The sequence below is a fragment of the Hibiscus syriacus genome, unplaced genomic scaffold (genome assembly GCF_006381635.1).
Source record: "Hibiscus syriacus cultivar Baekdansim isolate YM2019G1 unplaced genomic scaffold, ASM638163v2 tig00110365_pilon, whole genome shotgun sequence".
In the NCBI taxonomy this organism is placed as follows: Eukaryota; Viridiplantae; Streptophyta; class Magnoliopsida; order Malvales; family Malvaceae; genus Hibiscus; species Hibiscus syriacus.
In genome coordinates this window covers 916393-938993 of record NW_024062703.1, presented here as the reverse complement: position 1 = coordinate 938993, position 22601 = coordinate 916393, and the positions used below count along the sequence as shown (strand labels likewise).

At 34.5% G+C, this 22601-nt stretch overlaps 1 protein-coding gene and 1 long non-coding RNA gene across 3 annotated transcripts; one reads left to right on the top strand and one right to left on the bottom strand.

Moving 5' to 3' along the window:
* Positions 1-27: 27 nt before the first annotated feature.
* On the bottom strand, positions 28-5168 carry LOC120121219 (protein STRUBBELIG-RECEPTOR FAMILY 6-like). 2 transcript variants are annotated; one of them, XM_039140636.1, is made up of 16 exons: positions 5011-5168; positions 4104-4236; positions 3929-4000; positions 3777-3842; positions 3625-3696; positions 3444-3515; positions 3277-3348; positions 3131-3196; positions 2951-3013; positions 2554-2858; positions 2162-2445; positions 1615-1886; positions 1115-1247; positions 817-956; positions 561-717; positions 28-388 (listed from the first exon to the last, which is right to left on the bottom strand). In XM_039140636.1, exons 1-16 carry the CDS (start codon positions 5111-5113, stop codon positions 287-289), a joined length of 2112 nt encoding a protein of 703 aa, XP_038996567.1. In that variant the 5' UTR covers positions 5114-5168; the 3' UTR covers positions 28-286. The 2 variants fall into 2 exon arrangements, with proteins under 2 accessions (XP_038996567.1, XP_038996568.1); XM_039140637.1 differs by having other exon boundaries at positions 2554-2862; positions 2958-3013.
* On the top strand, positions 1874-2307 carry LOC120121223. Its single transcript, XR_005515975.1, has 2 exons — positions 1874-1982; positions 2106-2307. It is a non-coding gene; the product is annotated as an uncharacterized LOC120121223 (long non-coding RNA).
* Positions 5169-22601: the final 17433 nt, after the last annotated feature.

Here is a 22601-nt window from a genome sequence, read left to right as displayed (position 1 = left end):
GGATAAAAACTCTAAAAGTACATGTACAGAAGGGTGAAAGAATTTCAATTCGAGGGTATCACCAGTTGGACTATACTGCAACATATTACAAACTGCAGGGACTGAATTGAAACCAAAACTAAAGTTAAGGGACGTATAATTATTTTACAATGAACCCCAAAAATAAAACATTTGAACATGATTACAATCTCAAAGTTCTCATCACCAAAACAATCAAGCAAGAGATCTTTAGTCATTACATGCAGTCATGTGTATCATTGGCGTTGTTGGTTCGCGGAGATGCACCTTAGTCCGTCCCTGTTGTTCGCTTACTCATGTTAGCTCGCTGCACGAGCCGAACCAATGCTTCGACCACTTCCGACATAGGTGGCCGAAACTCGGGCTCCGGCTGCACCAAAGAAAGAAAGTAAAAAAGATCAGTTTATGTCTACATTGGTGACTTGCATTTAACAAGTTCTCTCGTCTTCCTATATGTTAGGAACACGTACTTTGATACTAGAGTTAATTAAGGCAAAAACACGAACAAACACAAGTATTTCGTTTTTCAGTCAAGGCATTACCTGGACACAAAGAGCAATGACATCTGCAAAACGAGAGAGAGATTTAACCGGGTAAAGCCCTTCAAGTGTCGGGTCAACCATCTTGGATAGAGCATCAATGTCGTGGAGCTGAGGTGTTGCCCATCGAACCAAAGATTGCTCTAGTCTGTGCCTTGTGCTGTAATAAAACAGTCACATGATAGTTAGAATTGTGGTTAACTAACAGGAAGCTAACACCATGAATGGACTACCCGACTTTCAGACAATTATTCCTCACCTGTCAAACGGCTTACGTCCAGTGAGAAGCTCCAACATAACCACTCCAAAACTGTAAACGTCACTCTTTAGAGAGTACTGGCCAGACATTTTAACCTCCGGTGCACTGTATCCAGAACCTGCATCGTCACGATTTAATACCTGCATACCAAAGTGAGACGATTTCAGTACGTACGCGAGTAACAACTGAAACCCTTACGGTACATTGAGTCTTTGACCATGGTTAATATAGGTCAAGGTATTTTCATATTCTGGATTCTCATCAGTCACTTTCAGCATTAACACAGTACAAAATGTACCTCATCTGCGTTCGGAATAAAGGTTGCCAAGCCTGAGTCAGAAAGGTGAGGATTGAGCTCAGCATCAAGTAAGATGTTTGTTGACTTGATATTTTTATGAACGACGGATGGCGAGCAAACTTCATGCAGGTACCTGAAGCATAAAAAGATCCTTTTAAGAATTCCGAGTCACCATTGCTCATTTGCAATATATATAATCACTGCAGGAATGAAAGTTTCAACTTCCTAGATGACTTTACAGCAGCACATAGTATGTATTCGATCTTAACGAATATTTAAAGATTCCTAATAGTCAACATGTACTCTGCTTAATCTGCTAGCAACTTAGAAATGGTTAATTCGAAACCATAATCAGTCGGACATAACTAATACTGCCGATATTGTTAACCTCATCAGAAACTACCTGACTTTGCAAGGTTCGAACGGGTCCAGTAATACGAATGGGCAAAAATTCTACAACGAATAATAGCTATAATTGCCCGACTGAATTTCTGACTTACTCTAGTGCGCGTGCAGTCCCCAAAGCAATTTTGACTCGCAAGTTCCAAATCAATGGCTTGCTGTACTCATCTGGTATATGCAGGAAGTCGTGAAGTGAACCATTTTTGTGGAACTCATAGACAAGGAGGTGCTGTCCATGCTCCGAACAATATCCGACCAGCTCCGTCACATTTGAGTGATGCAACTGGGAAATATTTGAAACCATTTCCATAAAATCGTCAGACATTCCACTGGGAAGAGCTGATGAATCTATTTTCTTCACAGCAAGAACCTATGGCAGTATGAACACAAGATACCTGCTAGGTGAGTACCGAGTATAACATTTCTAAAAGAATTTAAGGAAATAAAATGGCAAACAATTGGGGGGGTGGGAGGAACTTATGAAGGTCGATGATATCGGTGATTAGAAGATTAAATATGCAGATGAAAAGATTATTTCTCAAGTTAGAGCATGTAAAAAATTGAAATAGCTATAAAAATTCAAGCACAGAAAATGCTCCATTTATTATGACTTGACTATGGATTTTATATGCAGCAAGATTCTACCTTGACGTCGCCAGACTGAGCTCGATAAACACGTCCAAAAGACCCTTCACCGAGAAGATTTTCAACACTGAAACTGCCTGTAGCCATCTGGAGGTCTGCTATTGAATATGATTTAACATTTGTTGGAGGTGGTACAGCTTTCTTAACAACAATAGGCTTTTTATTGAACTCTTCTTCATCTAATGATTTGTGACGTTCGACAGGAGGGGGTCGAAGATTTATTGAAAGGGGTGTATCAAGGGCCTGGCTGTCAAATGAAGATGAAGACTTCATGGATTTTATTTCTGCAATACAATTTCATGCATGATAAACAAAGAGTTAGATCAAGAGAACTATAAAATGTGTTAAAAGCCGAAAGACTTGGCATCAATTCAGTAGACTACAAGAGTTACCTTGCACTTCATTAGATGCAAGAGGAGCAAAGGGTTGATTATCGAGTTTTTCAATATCCGAGGACGACCTCCTGGATCTTCTCTTCACCAAAAAGAACACTGCAATAGCTCCGACAATGAGGATTGATATCACTATTCCAGCTATGACTCCACCTCCAATTCCTGAACTGCTACTCCCACCACTGGAACCACCACCCGATTTGGAACCATTGCTACCAGATTTGTGCTTTCTGGTGCTTCTAGTAGCAGGAGTACCAGGTGGAGGTGGGGGTGCAGGCCCTGAGCTCCATGAATTACCGTCAGTCCTGTCATAAAGATTATCCAGATTGAAATTACAAAGAATTTTCTTCGAAACCATAAGAAACCTCAAAAGTTAACAATGTGGTCGAACACGTACTTCAAATTGATACTTTTCAATTGATCAGGAACCCAGCCGGTAAACCGGTTATTGGAAACATCTCTGTGACACCAAAAAAGAACAACAACTATCACAAACTGCAGTCTCATAGGGTAATTATATAATAAGAAAACAATATATGACATCTAGAAATTTCACAATGGTATGTTGGTTACCCACAGTTTATCAAGGGGAAGATTTGCAAGGACATCGATAGTTCCCGAAAACTGGTTGTTTTGCAAGTACCTACAGAAGGGTAAATAATACATATAAGGAAAATACATCATATAAAGCGTTCTACAAAAGATATCTCCTCTAATACTTACATAGTGCTTATATTGGTAAGATTCTTAAAACTCTCGGGTAGAGAACCGGTAATAGAATTGAAAGAGAGATCCCTGAAGCAAGGAATAAAGATAAAATGTAACTAGGTCTTTCGGTTAAAATAGCTTAAAGACGGGCAATTAAACATTGTATAATGTGAACATCTTACAATGCGGAGAGGGATGAAAGCGATCCGAACATGTCGCTCAAGGCATTCTGCAGCTGGTTATGAGCAAGATTCCTGAATTTTCCAGAAATAGGAAAGCAGAAAAGAAAAGAGGGTTAAAAGTTTTAAATGTCTAACTCTAAGGACCTCGTATGGAGAGATGAATATTTGGAACATTACTTACAGGTATTGAAGAGAAGACATCAGACTGATGGAAAAAGGGACGCCTCCGGTAAATTGATTAGATTCGAGATTTCTGCATTCGGATGAACATTATATATAAATCATTTAAAGAAAAGAAAATGAAAAGGAAACAAATGCACAAATGAAATATACAATCGCTGCAAGTTTGGAGGAAGATTATATGGTATGTCTCCAGCAAGGTTGTTATGGCTCAAGTCCCTGCAGGTTTTGTCAAAACATCAGTCTGAATCAGATGATGAACATAGAACAAAACGATACACTATTAAAGATTACAGATTTCTTACAATTCTTTCAATGATGTCAAACTTTGAAGGCTGTAACCCATTGTCCCGGAAAGTCCAAGATTCGACAGTTTACTGAGAAAAAGACGATAGAAGAACATAATGTAGTTAATATTAGCAAGATGTATGGTAAGATCTCTCAAAGTAAAGCAGGGATAAGTGGATAACAGAAGATCACATTTCGGTGACACGTTTGTTTGAGCAAGTAACACCTTTCCAGGACTGCCCGCATGGATCACCGTTGCTAGCGGTCCACCCGGCTAGCTGCTGTGGTGAATTTAAAGCACTGTACATAGCCCCTAGAGCAGACGCTGCACATCAAGCATCCCAACATGCAGAATGAGTAACACAAGGAGATAATTTCTAATTATAAGTACTTCCATTAAACAACATGACCAGCTAAAGCTAAACCTCCATTAAACAACACTTCTAGGCACAACATTTAGCTAGAAATATTAGAACAAAAATGAAACCAGGAATCCGAAAACTAATTCATCTCAGTTTCAAGTATCAACCTCTAAGCAGAAAACTGGGATGTGAATCAAACCCATCCCCCAATATTTCCATTTCAACATTTTGGAAAATTGTTTTTGGCAGCTGCAGGATAAAATATATCCCCGATTGGATTGGACCATTAATAGAAAGAGGTTTTATTGATAACTATCAGCAAAAACCTAATCCAAAACAAAATCTACAAATAGATAGAGCTTATCAAATGTTAAGATTATATAGGCAGACATAAAGTGCCATGACTTTCGGAGTTAATCTCTAACTGAATCATTTCGATTGCCAGTATAGGTTCAGCAAGTTATAGCCATTAAGGTAGTCTGGTCAGCAGCAATCAAGAGAAACGCCAAAAAAAAAAAAAAGATAATCAAGGCCAAAATAAACACCAACGACAAAGTTAAAATGCCATTGCAATTAAACAAGTCCATTTTAAGCCACGAGCAGCTCAAAACAGATAAGCAAAGCAGAAAGCAAATTCCAACCAAATACCACAGATTCGGCAATGAAAAAGCAAGCAACTACAAAATAAATGAATCTAAAAACAATAAATCAGAAAAGCAAAACAAAGTAACACTAACCATCTCCTTGATCCGTTTCGCCATTGACAAATCCAGCCTTAAACCCCATAATGCAGACTGTAAACAGCACCAAAATCAAAGCTTTCCTCCAATTCTTCAACATCTTTCTCCAAACTGGTCCCTTCCCACAATTAAAAAATGGCTTGTTTTAACACGCCTTTTCTTCTTATTCTTGTTTTTTTTTCTGTTGTAGATTTATTACTTATTTAGCCATTAGTTCATAACCAAGGCAAAAGCTGGCAGCACGATTAGCCAATAGCCAGAAGAATCCAAAGCCACACACGCTTGCTTTATATGTACATTGCCTGTGACTATAACATTATCATTTTACACCAATATATATGTATATAAACAGTTACAAGCATAAAAAAATTCCCAATTTTGTAATTTGGGTTTTTGTTTTTATTCTTTTTTACGTTAGTGGAAACTGTTAACAAAATTGGAAAAAGTTGACAGGTGTTTATGGCTTTGGTAGGTCGATTGTTTTCCCTTAAAATTACTGAATTCTGCTATAAGAGTTTCCATTGCATTCTTTATAATTAGTATTACATAATATTTTTTATTTATGAATTAAAATTAAGATTTTATTTAACAAAAAGATTAAATAGAATTAATGGTTATTAATTAGTATCCGATAATAAAGTTACAGTTGTACTGATGTAACTTTCACATGATTTTAGGGTTAATGTTTCTTGATTATGATTATGATTATGATTATATAGCTTTTGAGGGTTGTTGGCAATCAAATATATGGCCCATACTATATTTTGTAAGGACAAGAATTATCAGATAATGTTTGACCAAACCCTAGAATTAAAGCTTGCATCAATGTCCTAATTATGTCACGTGGAATTTAATCGGGTAATTAAGGGCGGGAGACTAAGGTTTCCCGATTCTCTTATATCCCTAAAAGTCAACCATAGGCCTCCTTTATTTTTCATATAAAAATTTAACAATTATTTGTTTTTTCATTTTTTTTAAATTACTATAATTTAACATAAAGTTTATCTCTAAGTTTCTTCCCATATATAAAAATAGAAAATATATTTAAAATGAGTTATAATCTATTTACACAGTGTAAAATTCTTTAGTTGTATAAAGATTTAAGACCGTTGGATGAGTGAAATAAAAGGCTGAAATTAACTCCTTATTTTTTTCTCCCAAGTGATAATCTTCATATTTTATACTTTTAATCTCAACCATTTATTTTCAATCATCCAACGATCATAAATCCATATAAAACTAAGAGAGCTTTACGTTATGTAACTCGATTTTATCCCATTTAAAAATATATAAATTTGTATCATCGTATATATATCATGATAATAATGATATCAATTAAATTAAAAAAATTAATCTATAAACGAAATTAACATATTAATCATTTGTATTACATTAATTTAAAAGCAAGTTAAAACTTAATGAAAATGTGTCGTTCTCATAGGGTAGTTGAAAAACAGTGAAATGATTACTTAAGCTTTCAAAATAACAAAATTAAATGAACTAGTTTCAATGTTAAAATCAACCAACCTATACAAATTCTTGCTGTTAAAGCAAAAGTGTCGGTTTCCCTGTTCCAATGCCACCAATAATTAAATTAAGGGTAAATTACACGAGTACTCACTAAATTTTACTCTCTTTCCTATTTTGCTCACCGTAATTTCAAGTTTTTCAATTAGCTTACTGAACTTTATACATTAGATTTTTTTGGTTACTCAACTATTTTCTTTTTAACAGCGAGATGATGTGGTTTATTTTATTAGTATACAATGATAATATGTATTTTTTATTAATTTTAAATTATGATGTGTAATATTTAAAAAATAAAATAAATTCTTAAAATTTACTAATAAACCCTAATCCCAAATTACTACTCATCCTCACCCTCGCCCTCCCACTCCTACTTCAACGATGAATCATTCTCCATACTCGACCATTCCAGGGTCCTTTGAAGTAAATGTATCATCGCATAGATCAATTCTTTAGTGAAATTTGTCGACGAACTCGACGATTTCAACTGCAAAGCCCTCAAAATTTTGTGTTGATCCATCTCTCCTCGAAATTTCGTGATATCCTCCACTGATCTTATTGTCTGTTATTACCGACCTCCGAGAAAAGCTCGCAAAGCTATCGTCCCTCGAATTTCTCTATCATGCTAGCAATGTAAGTCGACATGAATTCCTCGATTCATGACCGCCATTGAAATCAAACTGCAAAAGTTTAAATGTGACCTTGTCTCACCCATTCAGACCCACAAATTCATTTTCGTTCACGCTTCGGCCACCAGTACTCTCTTGTAATACCCTAAACATCGGGTCAGTAACTATAGTGAAATGATTTAAATTTTGGAGGTTTAATTTGAATAAATTGGAAAAGTACAAGGATTGATTTAGGAAATTGTGTTTAAGACTTATTAGTAAGAATGGAAGAATGGAGGGACATTATGGTCTTTTAGAAGGAAATTAATTTAATACTCATTTTATTAATGGTTAAGTAAGGAGAAAGAGAATAAGTCTGGGAATAGTTCTCTACTCTTCTTCTTCTTCCCATCATCTCGTGTGTAGACACTAATTTTTTATCCCGTTTTGTCTTATTATTATTATTATTATTATTAATTACAAATAATTACAGGCCAAATTACAACCAAAGCCCAACAACCCGAAGGCCCAAATTTGAAGACAAATCGGGTTAACCTAACAAAAGTTGACCCGAAGTAGATCCGACCCGTGAAGCCTAACAAGATCCGGTCCAGAACGGGAAACCCAACAGCAGATCCAGGCCTAGAACCGATCCAGACCAAAATGACCCAGCAGGCCCAAAACCCATTTATGGTTTCTGTTAGGGTTTTTAAACCCTATCTTCAGCACCGCCAGCCCTATTAGTCGTTGGATCTCCAGATTCATCCACCAAAAACCCTAGGGTTGCATTACACCCTAGGGTCTATTCCGGTCGCCGCCCTAACTGCTCCACTCCAGCCACTGCCACGATGTCGCCACCTCAACCGAAGACTCCAGAAGCACCAGGAGAGTCGTACACCTCACTGTCTTATGGTGAGCCACCGCATAGCTGGTGACTCACTGGGTTACCCTCCTTTAACCAGTCCGAGGAGAGCATCATCGAGGCCTATAAAAGGCCATCAACCACCTATAAGGAAAGATACACACAGACATCAACGAAAGACACAATAATTAACAACAAAATGAAGAACATAAGCAAATAAAAAGGAAGAGACTCACCGTATTGTCATCAAAACATCGTTAGAGAGTCGAAAAACCTAAGGTAAACTTGTATATCTAGGCCGATTTACTGATCTTTAGCCTAAAAAAGACTCAGATTTGGGTTTAGAAAAATAAGGGTTTTAATTTAGGGGTAATGGTAATCATCAGCGCCGGAGCACGGCAGCCGGCGGTGGTCGAATTCCCTCCGACGAGGGAATTGTAGAGAGAATGAAGAGCTAAAATGAAAAATGAGAGAAATTTGGCCCTTAGGGCCGATTTTTGGATTTAAATACCTCTCCCCGAACGGCGTCGTTTTAGGGAGGGGTCTGTGCGTAATTTCGGGTATGGAAAAATCATTTATGTGGTATCTGTAAGTTATACCCTGTACATTTTAGTCACTGAAATCAATTTCTGTGCATTTCGATTTGGTTTTTTAATTTTATTTAATTTATATTTTAGTAATTACCAGTATTTATATATATTTAGGTAAAATACCAGATTTAGTCCCTTAGGTTTTAATAATTTTTATTTTGATCCTAAATTAATTATTTATGGTTAAATTGCACTAATAGTACCTATATTTCATAATATTTTGAATTAGGGCTATTAATTTATATATTTTACAATTTAATCCCTGATACATTAATAATTTTCATTTTTGACCATAATTTTTGTAATATAATCCTATAGTTTTAATTTTTCATTAATTAGCCACATTTACATGAAAGACTCATAGGTATAATTTGACCAATTTTATAATATGAAAGGATAATATTTATTTATTTTTAAAATATTAAGAAATGATTGTCTTAAAGTAACTAGATGTTCTATTCGGATATTTTAAATAAATAAATACCCTATTTATAAAACCTGAAAAATCAAATATGCATATTTAGTCGAATCAAGTTATTTCAATCTAAAATTCTCAGGGAGGAATTATCATATTCTTATTATTTCAGTCGGAAAGAGAAATATTTGTCCTAAAGTATTTTAAGGATTATTTTCTCTTCGATTGGAAATATTGGAATATTTCCTATTTTTCCTTAGAATTTGTTGTTAAAATTATGCGATTGAATTAGGAATAATAGGATCGTAAATTAAATTTATATTCGAATTCTTAAATTTCTATTACCAGAGAATTTATAATCGAAAGGTACCAATTTTGGGCGTTGTGGGGGTGTTAATCCTTCCCCAAACGTAATCGACCATGAATCCATTTTTATTACTAAAAAGAATAAATTTTTGGTTATACGCAAACCGATTTATCTTTTAAATGATTTTTCTTAAAAACTCTTTTAAAAAATGATTTTTAGTTATTCGACTTACCTAACCCAAAAAGTCGATGGCGACTCCAAAACATTTCATTAAAAACCATTTATTTATTCACATGTTTTTTTCGCCAAGAAATATTTGTGCCTGGACGAAAATCGGTTACGACAGCTTGGCGACTCCGCTGAGGATCACTTCGCTGGTTAAGCCCTAAATCAATTATATCTTGTCTCGATAGTTGGAAATTAAGAATTAAGTTTTATTTAATTTACAATTCTTTTGATTTCTTTCAATTTATTTTATATCCTAGTATACTAATGTTTATATTTGATTGATTTTTAGATATTATGATTCATTTTTTTAAAAGTTGTTGTTTGTCAAAGGTTTGGGAATTTCTCCTCACACACAACACGTGTATTGCATAAACATAAGCTATATACTTGAGCTCTTTTCCTTTTTAAGTATGAGTGAAAGCGACGTCTTCGTGAGAATTTATTCTTCGTGTCAGACCTAGCAAATAGCTTTCGGGGTTTATATTCCCTATATCTTCATGAGAATTTATTCTCCGTGTCAGGCATAGGGAAATGTGCCCTCTCGAATTAAACTCAATCTGAAAGTCTGTGATAGACCAGGATTGAGGGTTTGATAGCCCAAGGGGCACCAACAAGGACAATTTGAGTACCTTTACTCATAGAACTGAAACCTTGCATATAATAGACCATAGAAATTCACCCGATCTAAGGCAATGCTGAAACTCTGTCTGTATATATACACAAAGGAGAAATGAAATCTAAATTTTTTTCTTATAATTTATTTGATTTTTTCTGAATAAATACATGCGAACTAGAAATCTTGCGGTTAGGTTTATTTTCCCAAACAAAGCATGGAACTAGAAAGCATGAGGTCAGGATATATATAGATACCATGATGGATAAGATATTTTCTTTCCATTAATTGGTATTAACCATTTTTTTTCTTATTTTTATCTATTTTGTAGATATATTTCATTTTGCTCTAACTTGTTTATATTGATTTCTTTTGCTTGCATTGCATGATCATGACATGATTAGAAGATATTGATTCGAGAGTGGTCATCAAAATAAAAGGTTTTGATTATGGATAAAGAGTTTCATGATCAAGCAAACTATAACACAGCTAAGGAATGACATCCTAAGGGAACTTCGAGGGTAGAGGAGAACTATGCACCCAAAGATCGTATGCCCGTTGAAGAGAAAAAGGAGATACGAGAAATAAGAGAGCAAATGCCCAAGATAATGGGTAGAATATCTCTTTTGGTCAAAGGAAAAGAGACTCATGCACAAAAAGAGATAGAGCTCAATGAATATAATCCTGCAATCTCAGATATACAAGGGACTTCTTATCCTAACCAATTTGAAAAATTATATACAATCACCATTCTTATTCACAAGTTATCTGGAGATACCCAAGAAATGGTGACAACTGTAAAAGCTCCTATAAATGAGAAGAAATCATGCAATCTGAAATCGTCGATGTTTAGTCTGCTCCCGACGTCGGAAACTTAGGTTTAATCCAGGACAAAAGGTGGTTCTTATTTTGATGTTATCCCTATATCATATAAGGAGTTGTACGAGAAGCTACTTGAAGCGCGAGAAGTGGCTCCGCATTATGTTAAATTGTGGCAACCTCTGTATCTGAATTGGTATGATATCAATATTCATTGTGAATATCATGCCGGAGCTCAAGGACATTCCATTGAGAATTGCATTGCCTTCAAACATCGAGTCCAATGTCTTTTGGATCATGGAATCTTAGAGTTTATGATAAATGATCGACCTAGTTTGGTAATTGATGGTCCTGCTATATTAATACCAAAAGTGTTAAAAGGTAAGAGTATCAGTAGGGGAATCCAAAAGGAAGAAGTTTGTTGATGTACAAGGCTCAAATGCGTCATTTAAATATTGAAAATGATAAATTGAGCACAAAAATGGAAAACATGCATAAAGATTTCCAAAAGTTCAGTCAAGCCTTTAAAAATGTTGGTATAGGAAATACCCTGAAGAGTGGATAACAGGGGTCACTAAACTGAAAAAGAACTGCAAGACACATGAAAATCAAGTGAAGAAGTTCTCTCATGATTTACAGATTGCAAAAAAAAGACGCAATACATCTGTCATTGAATTGAGAAGATGTCAAGCTGAAAATTAAATGTTGAATAGGGTCATAGCCAACATGGAAGCCTCATATCATATCCATCAGCGTGAGATTGATATTGAATTAAAATCCACTAGAGCCAAGAACAATACATTGATGAAGATGGTAGATGATTATAGAGATCTTGTACAAGAACTTTTTGAACACAAAGGTTCTCTTACAAGGGAAAATGAACAACATTGTCTACAACTCCGAGAGATGGCATATAAGATATAGGAAAAAGACAATGTCATGAAAGAAGCTGTTGTCCAAGCAAACAATGTGGCTCAAAAACTGGTAGACTTAGTTGGCTTTACAAGGGAATTGAAGCAGATTGACAACTCAACTATTGAGCATGAATGGAAATTAACTTGACTTTTTAAAGAGATAGAGAAGTTAGGAGTGAAGGCTATCCCTTATATGTAAAATTTTGTTTGATGTATCAAAACTTTTGTGTTCAATGAAAGTTGTTTTAAGATGATCACTCTTGATTGACACATTTTTCATACATATATTTGCATTGCACAATTTGCATTCTTATTTTTGTGTTTATGCATTTACATTTTTAACATTCACGTTTATAAGTCATACATTGCATAACATCATGAAAATATGGGAATAATTCATGGAGGATTCTATGACAGAATTTCTGAAATCAAATTGGAGATAACATGGTCTTCCTAGAGAAAGATAAGAGTCATGAATGAGATTTTAGCAAGGGTTGGTAGAATCGAGAAACTCCAATAGCAACTTATAAAGTCCCAACAAAAAATGACTGATCAAGCAAAAAAGTTCCAGGATGATTCAAGAGAACAAATAACCTATTTAGTAGACCTGGTGAATGTATCCATGGAGAGAAACCCTTAGAGGATCCCGTTATAAGGGATTTGAATGGGATTATGAATATCAATGGTGAAGTAAAAATAACATTGATAGGTGATCAACGACCTATTAAGAAGTATGATAGCTCAAGCCAGTTCTAAAAATTAGATATGGTCGTAAAAGGTCCCACTGGATCAACAATGAATAAAGAAGTGATGAGAGATAAAGGTACCCTTGTGAGAGATAAGCTTTACTCAAAGACGAGGGGTATAGAAAAGGGTCAAAGGCTGATCAAGAAGAAGAAAAAATGTGCAGGGTTTTCAATTTCCTCTCTTCCACTTTTCGGGTGAAAAATTACATTCAAAAATGCTCTCAGCCGGATTAACCACTCCACGATATGTTCAGCCAAAATGGCCTCCGAATGAGAAGTGAACCTATAACGAGGTTTCTTGGATAAACCAGACTGGAACTCCAAATTGTTCAGCTAAGGTTCCTAGTAACCTTGAGGGAAAATTCCAGGATCCTTTAGAGCAAGCAATTTAAAAGTGCAAAGTAGAAGAATGGGTTAAGGTTCAATGCTCAAAAATTGTTGCGTCAACAGAGACTAATGTGATCAAATTCTGTGAATAATATAGGGTACAAAAAATAGGAAAAGAAATCGAAGTAAAAATGCTCTCATTGATGTAATTCGAGATTGGCCCATAGGTTTAAAAATAAATTGGGAAGATATCACCATTAAAACATCTCAAACACCCATATCAGACTTCCTGAGGACTGATGGGACTTTGAGTAGTTTAGAGAACTTGACGAATACTACACCAATCACAGCTGCAATATGTGTTCAGACCCAGGACAAAACTATCATCACCAATGAAAATTGTTTTGAGCCAAACTTCCAACTGATAAACGAGGAGATGGGATCTGACCAAAAAACTGCTAAGAAAGAAATAGAGATTGGTGCGTCTGAGGAATCATCCAAACGAGCTCGAATAAGAGAAATGATCAACAAATGGGGGTAAATGAGGACAAAAACTCTGGTCCAGTTATAAACTCAACAATCTAGGAATAATGGGGTATCATAATTATGAAGAGATCATTTCATTAGTCATAGAGATTTATCTCATTTTGCAGCATCTTGTTTGAACTTGTTTTTGTACTTTCTCAGCCTTCTTGTAAGGTTGTTTAAATAAATTTGTGTTGCTTTTATGGTTATGATTAAGGAATTAAATTTTAATCTTAAATTTTTTGAGTATCAAGTAAATTAAACATTCTTTTAAAGAGTTATAGATCTTTGTCAAGTGGTAAAATTATATATTTCATATCCCGTCTAACGCCAGAAATACAATTACATGATTTATTCTTTGTCCTTACCAAAACCAAATCCTGACACTACATTTATCTGAGACTCTGAAGTAATGCCTCTACCTATTTTTGAGACATCAAATCCATATATTTACCTTCTCAGGTAGAGTTGATTTGTTTATAACACTACCTTCCACCATATACATGACTTCAAAAGTTACGTCTTTGTCCTTCCAGATACAAAATCATCATTTTTATACGAGTGAAATCAAAAGACCTCAAAAGTACCAAACTTTCAATTATCTTGCAAGAAGAGACGAGATGGGGCATCATGGACCAACTTGTCGAAGAGGATTTCGAGTAATTGTGGCATGCTCAAAGTAAAAAAAAATAGAGAAGAAAAAAAGAAAGAAAAATGATTGATTTAAATAATTATACCATGCATTAATTACATTGTTTTCATGTAAATAAAAGTTAATCTTGAATATTCATTGGGGATACCTCTTTTTACAAAGACTTCTATGTATGAAATGATGAACGATCTTCTTTCATTTATCCATTTGCAAAAAGAGAAAAATATATCCGTTGTTATCCCCCCTGAATTATTTTTCTTATGATTCAACCCTAACCAAGGATCACCCTCCATATTGGGGGGGCAAGGTAAATGATATCTGCTTATAGGAATAAAGATTGTCAATCTAGTTTTATTACGAAGGTAAATCTCCATGAAATAAAGAGAGTTTTGAACTACAAGATAGGTCAAATACAAAGTGTTTGAAGATCAATCCAGTCAAAAATAACGAAAGAATTTCCGAAATGCAAGAGGAAACGGAGGTGCTCAAAGCAACTGAAGTCCTATACTCATCTATTAGAAGAAATAAGAAAAAGAAAAAAAGATGAAAAAAAAGAAAAAAAAAGAAGAAAAGAAGTTGAATCAAGTATTTCAAGATGAGTGACTCATTGAGCCTCAAGTTACAAGGTTAATCAAGTGCAATTAGTTCAAAGATTCATATTCAACAAGAAGCGCAAGAAATGCTGGAGATAAAAGAAAATGGAAATGAACCCAAAAATTAGCAGTCTAGAGGGATCCAGAAAAAGAAATAATGAAAGACAAGCAGCAAAATAGATACAAGTCAAGCAAGGCAAGATTGAAGGCATACGAATGAATTGATCATTGGTTCAATTACCCTTAAACACTTGTTTGGGCCTTTTTATCCCTTTCTTTCGTAACCATGAGCCCTGGCCTACGTTACGTACCTGAAAAGTCCATTCTAATCATACATGGATTTCTAAGTGAAAGAGATTATCTTCAGATTTCATTCCGCTTCTTAGGATTGATTTTTATTTGCAAAAATTGGTTTTTAAAACCTTTAATGCATGATATATAATAAATGGGGGTTCAAGATGTAAATTTTGAATAATATCTTGAAACCAAAGGAGTATTCAAGTTGAAAACCTAAAAGGCAGCTCGAATATTGAATGGTGCAACAATGACATAAAAGACAATCTTAAGCTCTTGATGAAGCACTCATATCCTAAAGACGTTCCTGAGAGTTTGGAACCAAGAAGTATCTCTATGAGATAAGCATAACAACCATTTCTTCAAGTTAGTGGACACCCAAAGAGACATATATATTGGACTAACCTGAGAGACCTTACTTTACCAGAATCAACCTACACCTTAAACCAGTCAATAATTTTGACACTTGCCATAGGACTATGATTTTTTGATTTAAAAGTGTAGTTGATTTATTTGATATTCATTAAACTTGTGTTTTATGATTTGATTCAATTGTGAACCTGTAAGGGGAAATACTCTACAAAATTCTTTCATTCTTTGATAAAGAAAGGAGAATTTTTTTTTTCAAATAGGACAGTTTCAAATGAGAAAGGTCATTGAAGCAAGTTGATGTTTATTCTACCTCTATTGGAGAAAAAGAATAAGCAATGCCAAAATGATGAATTATTTCATATTCCTGAAGGCAAGTGGTCCGAGAGTCCAGAAGGGCTGGAGAATTGAACTTGTAATACTCTCTTGAGACATTATCAGCAATTCATCAAGAATGATTGCCTCATTCGAAAAAGGGGCACATATCTCAGAGCATAGCAAAAAGGCAAGAATGCGACCAGTCAAGAAGAAGATGACCACCTCATTCATAAATATCTCAGACATTTCTGTTAGAATGATTGATTACTTCTTAAGTTTGTGACAACATGAAGAGAATCCCTTAAGTTACCTAACAACATTGTTGTTTAGTAACACTGGAATGAAAGCATTCAAGATTAACAGATTTGGGCACAAATAGAGCCACGAGTACCCACAATGGGGCATTATCAAAGTTGGACCTCGTGGGTATCATGATCCAATGGACATTGAGGATGAATTTTACGACTTGGAAAGTTGAGGCATTTTTGAAGGCCCATTTCAGACAGAAATGATCTATATGGGGCATTTTGAAGGCTCATATCAGCAAGAAATAATTTTGAACGTTCGTATCAACAAATGTTAGGGCATGATGAAAGTCCATATCATCCAGGAATATAAGATCATTTATTTGAGCAAATATTTCCAATGAGATAAAAAGGTATGAAGAATGAAAATGATGAAACAATGACATTTGAGCTTACCATATATGATCACTTTGTTCATCATACAGTTGCATTATTCTGGTGATTAAATTCTGGCAAGCCAAAGCATCCCACTTATATTCCCACTGAGTTTTGTCCTTTAGTGTCCTTGTGACATTATACAAAGGCTATGAACACTATGCAAAAAGCTTCATTGATTGAGAAATATGGGCAGAAGCCACATGAAATGATGAATATGTTGTCAAATATTTTACGAACCAGTGATTATGATGCTGAACCAATGTTGTGATCATATGGTTTCAATTTGTCGACCCAAGATAAAGATTGTATTCCAAAACCCCAATGGTAGAAGTGAGAAATTATGAAAATTTCTTTCCAGGGAATGGGGCGCTGAAATTTTAACAACAAGAAACTAGTGGAGCCAACTAAGGTTAAACAATAGGTTGTTGTTAAACATCTTGACATGATATGGTATGAATAGCTTTGTTCGAGATCCAATTAGATGTAGAGACATGAAAGGAATTAGGATAAATCCTCCTTGTGATGTGTTTCAAGAGTCAAATTAGAACAAACGCTGCTCTCCTAATTAATCTCTGCTGAGTTTGGCATATTTACATCTACATTCTTCAAAGATGATAGATTCTCTTTTCAAAGATGAAAACTTTATTGGATTTCTGCACAAGTTCAGGTGAAGAAAGTCAATTTTATCAAAGATAAAATGGGGGCACCAAGGTCATAATTCTAACTGCGGCAAGAATTCCATAAATAAAATATTTCTTCTAAGACTTAATGCAAATGAAGAAGACACAAAGATACAAGTTGATCAGATGGTTTTTCAGAAATGCAAGCTTGATAGCATAATTTGCTACACTGATATTTGAAGTAAAACCCTTAAAATGAATGATCAAGTGGAAAAAGATCAAATTCGCAACTTTGAAGTCAAATGGAGATTGCATTAACAATTTTGCATTCATAAGAACAATATTTTTGCATTCATAAGAACATCATTTGCATAATAGAAAATGCATTACATTGATACATTTGATTGCATTCAAACATGAGGTTTTTACAGATCTTCGTATGAAAAAAGAAGATTCATGCTGACAAAATACCTTACAAGTAGAAGGTAATTTTCAAACCTCAAATACAGGAATCAAACAAACATATGAAGAATATATGGACGCAATCCACAGAAGAAGCATTATTTTGAAGATAGGGCATGTTACCCAACTAACAAGTTGTTTCGGAAAAAAATGAGAAAATGACTTCCAAAGTTTCTCATTTAATATTTTTTAAAAACAAAATTTTTGAAAAGTAAGAAAGCGATTTCCAAAGTTTCTTACTTAGTAAACTATTTCCCGAATTTGTAAATCCTTCGGGTCATCGGTAAGTCTTTCGAGTCATCTGTAATCCTTTCGAGCCAGATGATAAGTCCTTAGGGCCATCCATAAGACCTTCGGGTAGGATGTTTTCAAATGATTTTTTAGAAACTAAACATGATTTTCAGGGGTTTCTTGATGATTATATCCAAAGAGTTTTTAAAGGAAACTAAGCCTAATTTTTAGGGGTTACTTGATAACTAAGGAACTAAGCTTGATTTTCAAGGGTTTCTTGATTTGTAAATCCTTCGGGTCATCAATAAGTCTTTCGAGCATGATGCTTAAATCCTTCGGGTCATCTGTAAGCCTTTCGAGCAAGATGATAAGTCCTTCGGGCCATCCATAAGACCTTCGGGAAGGATGCTTTCAGATGATATTTTTAGAAACTAAGTCTGATTTTCAGGAGTTTCTTGATGATTATCTGCAAAGAGTTTTTAAAGGAAGCTAAGCCTAATTTTTAAGGGGTTCATTGACAACTAAGAAGCTAAGCTTGATTTTCAAGGGTTTCTTGATGAGTAAGTCCTTCGGACCATCAGTAAGTCTTTCGAGCATGATGCTTAAATCCTTCGGGTCATCTGAAAGCCTTTCGAGCAAGATGATAATTCCTACGGGCCATCCATAAGCCCTTCGGGAAGAATGTTTTCACCATTTTCTGTTGCTTGATTCACGACATTTTGAATCAGCGACGTCTCGCTTGAGACAATTTCACTTGAAAAAGATATTTATCTCACTTGAGATTGTTTTTCTTAAAACAAACTTCGTCTCGCTTGAGATAGTTTCACTCGAAACAGAAATTTATCTCACTTGAGATTGTTTTTCTTAAAACAAACTTCATCTCGCTTGAGACAGTTTCACTCAAAACAGAAATTTATCTCACTTGAGATTGTTTTTCTTAAAACAAATTTTGTCTCGCTTGAGACAATTGTTCCACTTAAAACAAGAAATTTTATCTCACACGAGATAGTTTTTCTTAAAACAAATTTCATCTCGCTAGAGAAAATCTTCCTTGAAATATAAAATTTGGAATTGTTTCACTTGAAATAAGAAATTTTATCTTACTCAAGATTGTTTTTCTTAAAACAAACTTTGTCTCACTTGAGACAATTTTCTTCAAAACAAGAAATTTATCTTACTTGAGATAGTTCATCTTCAAACAAATTTCTTTACATTCATTTAATTTCGTTTCACATTTTTATCCAGTTATTGAGTATTTGATAGGAATTCCAAAGTTAACAAATATTTTAGCAAAGAATTATTCTACTTTTCAATCTTTAAAAACTTGGATTTCAGTAAAGATTCGAATCCATTACTCGATGGATCAAAATTTCCAGTGAAGAGTTCATAATGAGAAGAACTCATCCGAAGAAGAAGAAGAAGTTCATAATGAGAAGAACTTGTTGAACCTTTTGCTCGACTCTATCGCAAAGGAGATAGATCAGTATCAACATTTCCAGTGGAGAGTTCATAATGAGATGAACTCATTCAATGAGGAAGAAGAAGTTCATAATGAGAAGAACTTGTTCGACCTTAGCTCGATTCATTACATACCTCACTCGAGGGATCAACATTTCCAAAGGAGTTCATAATGAGAAAAACTCATCTAAAGAGGGAGAAGAAGTTCATAATGAGAAGAACTCGTTCAACCTTAGCTTAATTCATCTCAAATGGAGTTGAATCAACGACACCTCACTTGAGGCATCAACATTCCCAATACGAAAGTTCATAATGAGAAGAACTCGTCCGAAGAGGAAGAAGAAGTTTATAATGAGAAGAACTTGTTCAACATTTCCGTATTAATCAAGAGAAGTCAACTGGACAAAAACTTATTGTCTTTTCATCTTTGCCCTATTCTTGTTAACACAAGAATGAGCAAATAGGGGAAGCTGTAGACACTAACTTTTTGTCCCATTTTATCTTATTATTATTATTATTATTAATTATAAATAATTACAGGCCCAATTACAACCAAATCCTAACAACCCAAAGGCCCACATTTGAAGAGAAATCAAGTCAAACCAACAAAAGTTGACCCGAAGTAGATCCGACCCGTGAAGCCTAAAGATCGGTCCAGACATAGAATCCCAATAGTAGATCCAGGCCTAGAACTAATCCAATAGGCCTAAAACCTATTTAGGGTTTTGCTAGGGTTTCTAAACCCTATCTCCAACGCCGCCAGCCCTATCAACCGTTAGATCTAGAGAGATCCAACGCTCCAGATTCATCCACCAAAAACCCTAGGGTTTCATTACACCCTAGGGTCTATTCCGACTGCCGCCCCAACCGAAGAATCCAGAAGCACCAGGAGAGTCGCACACCTCACTGCCCTATGGTGAGTCACCGCATAGCTGGTGACTCACCGGGTTACCCTCTTTTAATCGGTCCGAGGAGAACATCATCGAAGCATAGAAAAGGCCATCAACCACCTGCAAGGAAAGATACATACAGACAGCAACGAAAGATACATCAATCAACAACAAAACGAAGAACCGAAGCAAAGAGAAAGGAAGAGACTCACCGTATTATCATCAGAACATCGTCAGAGAGTTGAAAAACCGAAGGTAAACTTGTAGATCTAGGCCGATTTACTGACCTTTAGGCTGAAAAGACTCAAACTTGGGTTTAGAAAAATAAAGGCTTCGATTTGGGGGTAATTTGTAAATTCCAATCATCGTGGACGGTGGCTGGCGGTGGTCATCGGTGCCGGAGTACGGCAGCTCGCGGTGATCGAATTCCTTTCGACGAGGGAATTGTAGAGAGAAGAGAGAGTTTCTTTCTCCTAGAGAGAGAAGCCAAAATGAAAAATGAGAGAAATTTGGCCTTATGGTCGATTTTTGGGTTTAAATACCCCTCCTCGAACGTCGTCATTTTTGGGAGGGGTCTGTGCGTAATTTCGGGTATGGGAAAATCATTTTCGTGGTATATGTAAGTTATACCTTTACATTTAAGTCACTGAAATCAATTTTTGTGCATTTCGATTTGGTTTTTTAATTTTTTTAATTTATATTTTAGTCATTACCAGTATTTATATATATTTAGGGTAAAATATTAGATTTATTCCCTTAGGTTTTAATAATTTTTATTTTGATCCCGAATTAATTATTTATGGTTTAATTACACTAATAGTACCTATATTTTATAATATTTTTGAATTAGGGCTATTAATTTATATATTTTACAATTTAATCCCTGATATATTAATAATTTTCATTTTTGACCATAAGTTTTTTAATATAATCCTATAGTTTTAATTTTTTTTAATTAGTCACATTTACATGAAAGACTCATAGGTATAATTTGACCGGTTTTATAATATGAAAGGATAATATTTATTTATTTTTAAAATATTAAGGAATGATTGTCTTAAAGTAACTAGATGTCCTATTATGATATTTTAAATAAATAAATACCCTATTTATAAAACCTGAAAAATCAAATATGCCTATTTAATCAAATTAAGTTATTTCAATCTAAAATTCTCAGGGAGGAATTATCGTATTCTTATTATTTCAGTCGGAAAGAGAAATATCCGTCTTAAAGTATTTTAGGGATTATTTTCTCTTCGATTGGAAATATTGGAATATTTCCTATTTTCCTTAGAATTTACTGTTAAAATTCTGCGATGAATTAACAATAATAGGATCGTAAATTAAATTTATATTCAAATTCTTAAATTTCTATTACCAGAGACAATTTATAATCGAAGGGTACCAATTTTGGGCGTTGTGGGGGTGCTAATCCTTCCCCAAATGTAATCGACCACGAATCCATTTTTATTACTAAAAAGAATGAATTTTTGGTTATATGTAGACCGATTTATCTTTTAAATGATGTTTTCTTAAAAACTCTTTTAAAAGATGATTTTTAGGTATTCGACTTACCTAAGACAAAAAGTCAATGGCGACTCCAAAACATTTCATTAAAAACCATTTATTTATTCACATGCTTTTCCCGCCAAGAAATATTCGTGCCCGAGCGAAAATCGGTTACAACATCGTGCCCTCCATAGCTAAGGTAAGATTTTCTTCAAGTTGGTTTTTCGTTTTGTTTTTGGGTTGGTTTTGAAGCCTTAAGTGATATAAGGCTTAAGGAAATTCAAGGAGGATTAAAACTAAGAGATGGAGGATTTATTTGAGATTTAATAAAATGGGTTTTTAAATTATTTGATGAAATATGGTCAGTTATAGAAGTTTAAAGGCATTTTTGACTTGTCAAAGAAGTAAATAAGAGATTGGAAGCCTTAGGAGTGATTAAAAACATGTTTGGAAATTTGGTGTGATTCTTAGTGTTGAGTGTTTTTTGGAGATTCGTAATGTTATAAGGAGATTTATGGATGTAAGTTAGTTTAGATAAGTGATAATGAGTTTAATGGTATGGTTTGAGATAAGAGTAAGAGATTTAGGTGAAATTTGTGTAAAATTCAAAGAAAAAATGGTAAAATCTGGGTAAGGGTATCGGTACTGGAAGAACAATATCAATACTATAAGGTTAAATTGGAGGATTTGGATGAATAGTATTGATATCGATTTAAAGAAGTATCGATACTAAGGTGTAAGTATTGATACTAAGAGGAACTTATCGATATCGTAATAAAAAATGAAATTCCATAATGCTAGAATGGTACCGATACCGAAGTGGGTATCGGTACCATAAAAGAGAAGTATCGATATTATAGGAGGGATATCGATACTATTCAGTCTGAAATGTTAAGTTATGGTGAATTTTAATAGAATTCGAAATTAATAGTACTTTCGAGTATTATTACTTTAGATGAATGTTAGTAAGTATACTAACATCATATTTGTATGTGTGATTATGGATACTTGTGTAGATCGTAATCAAG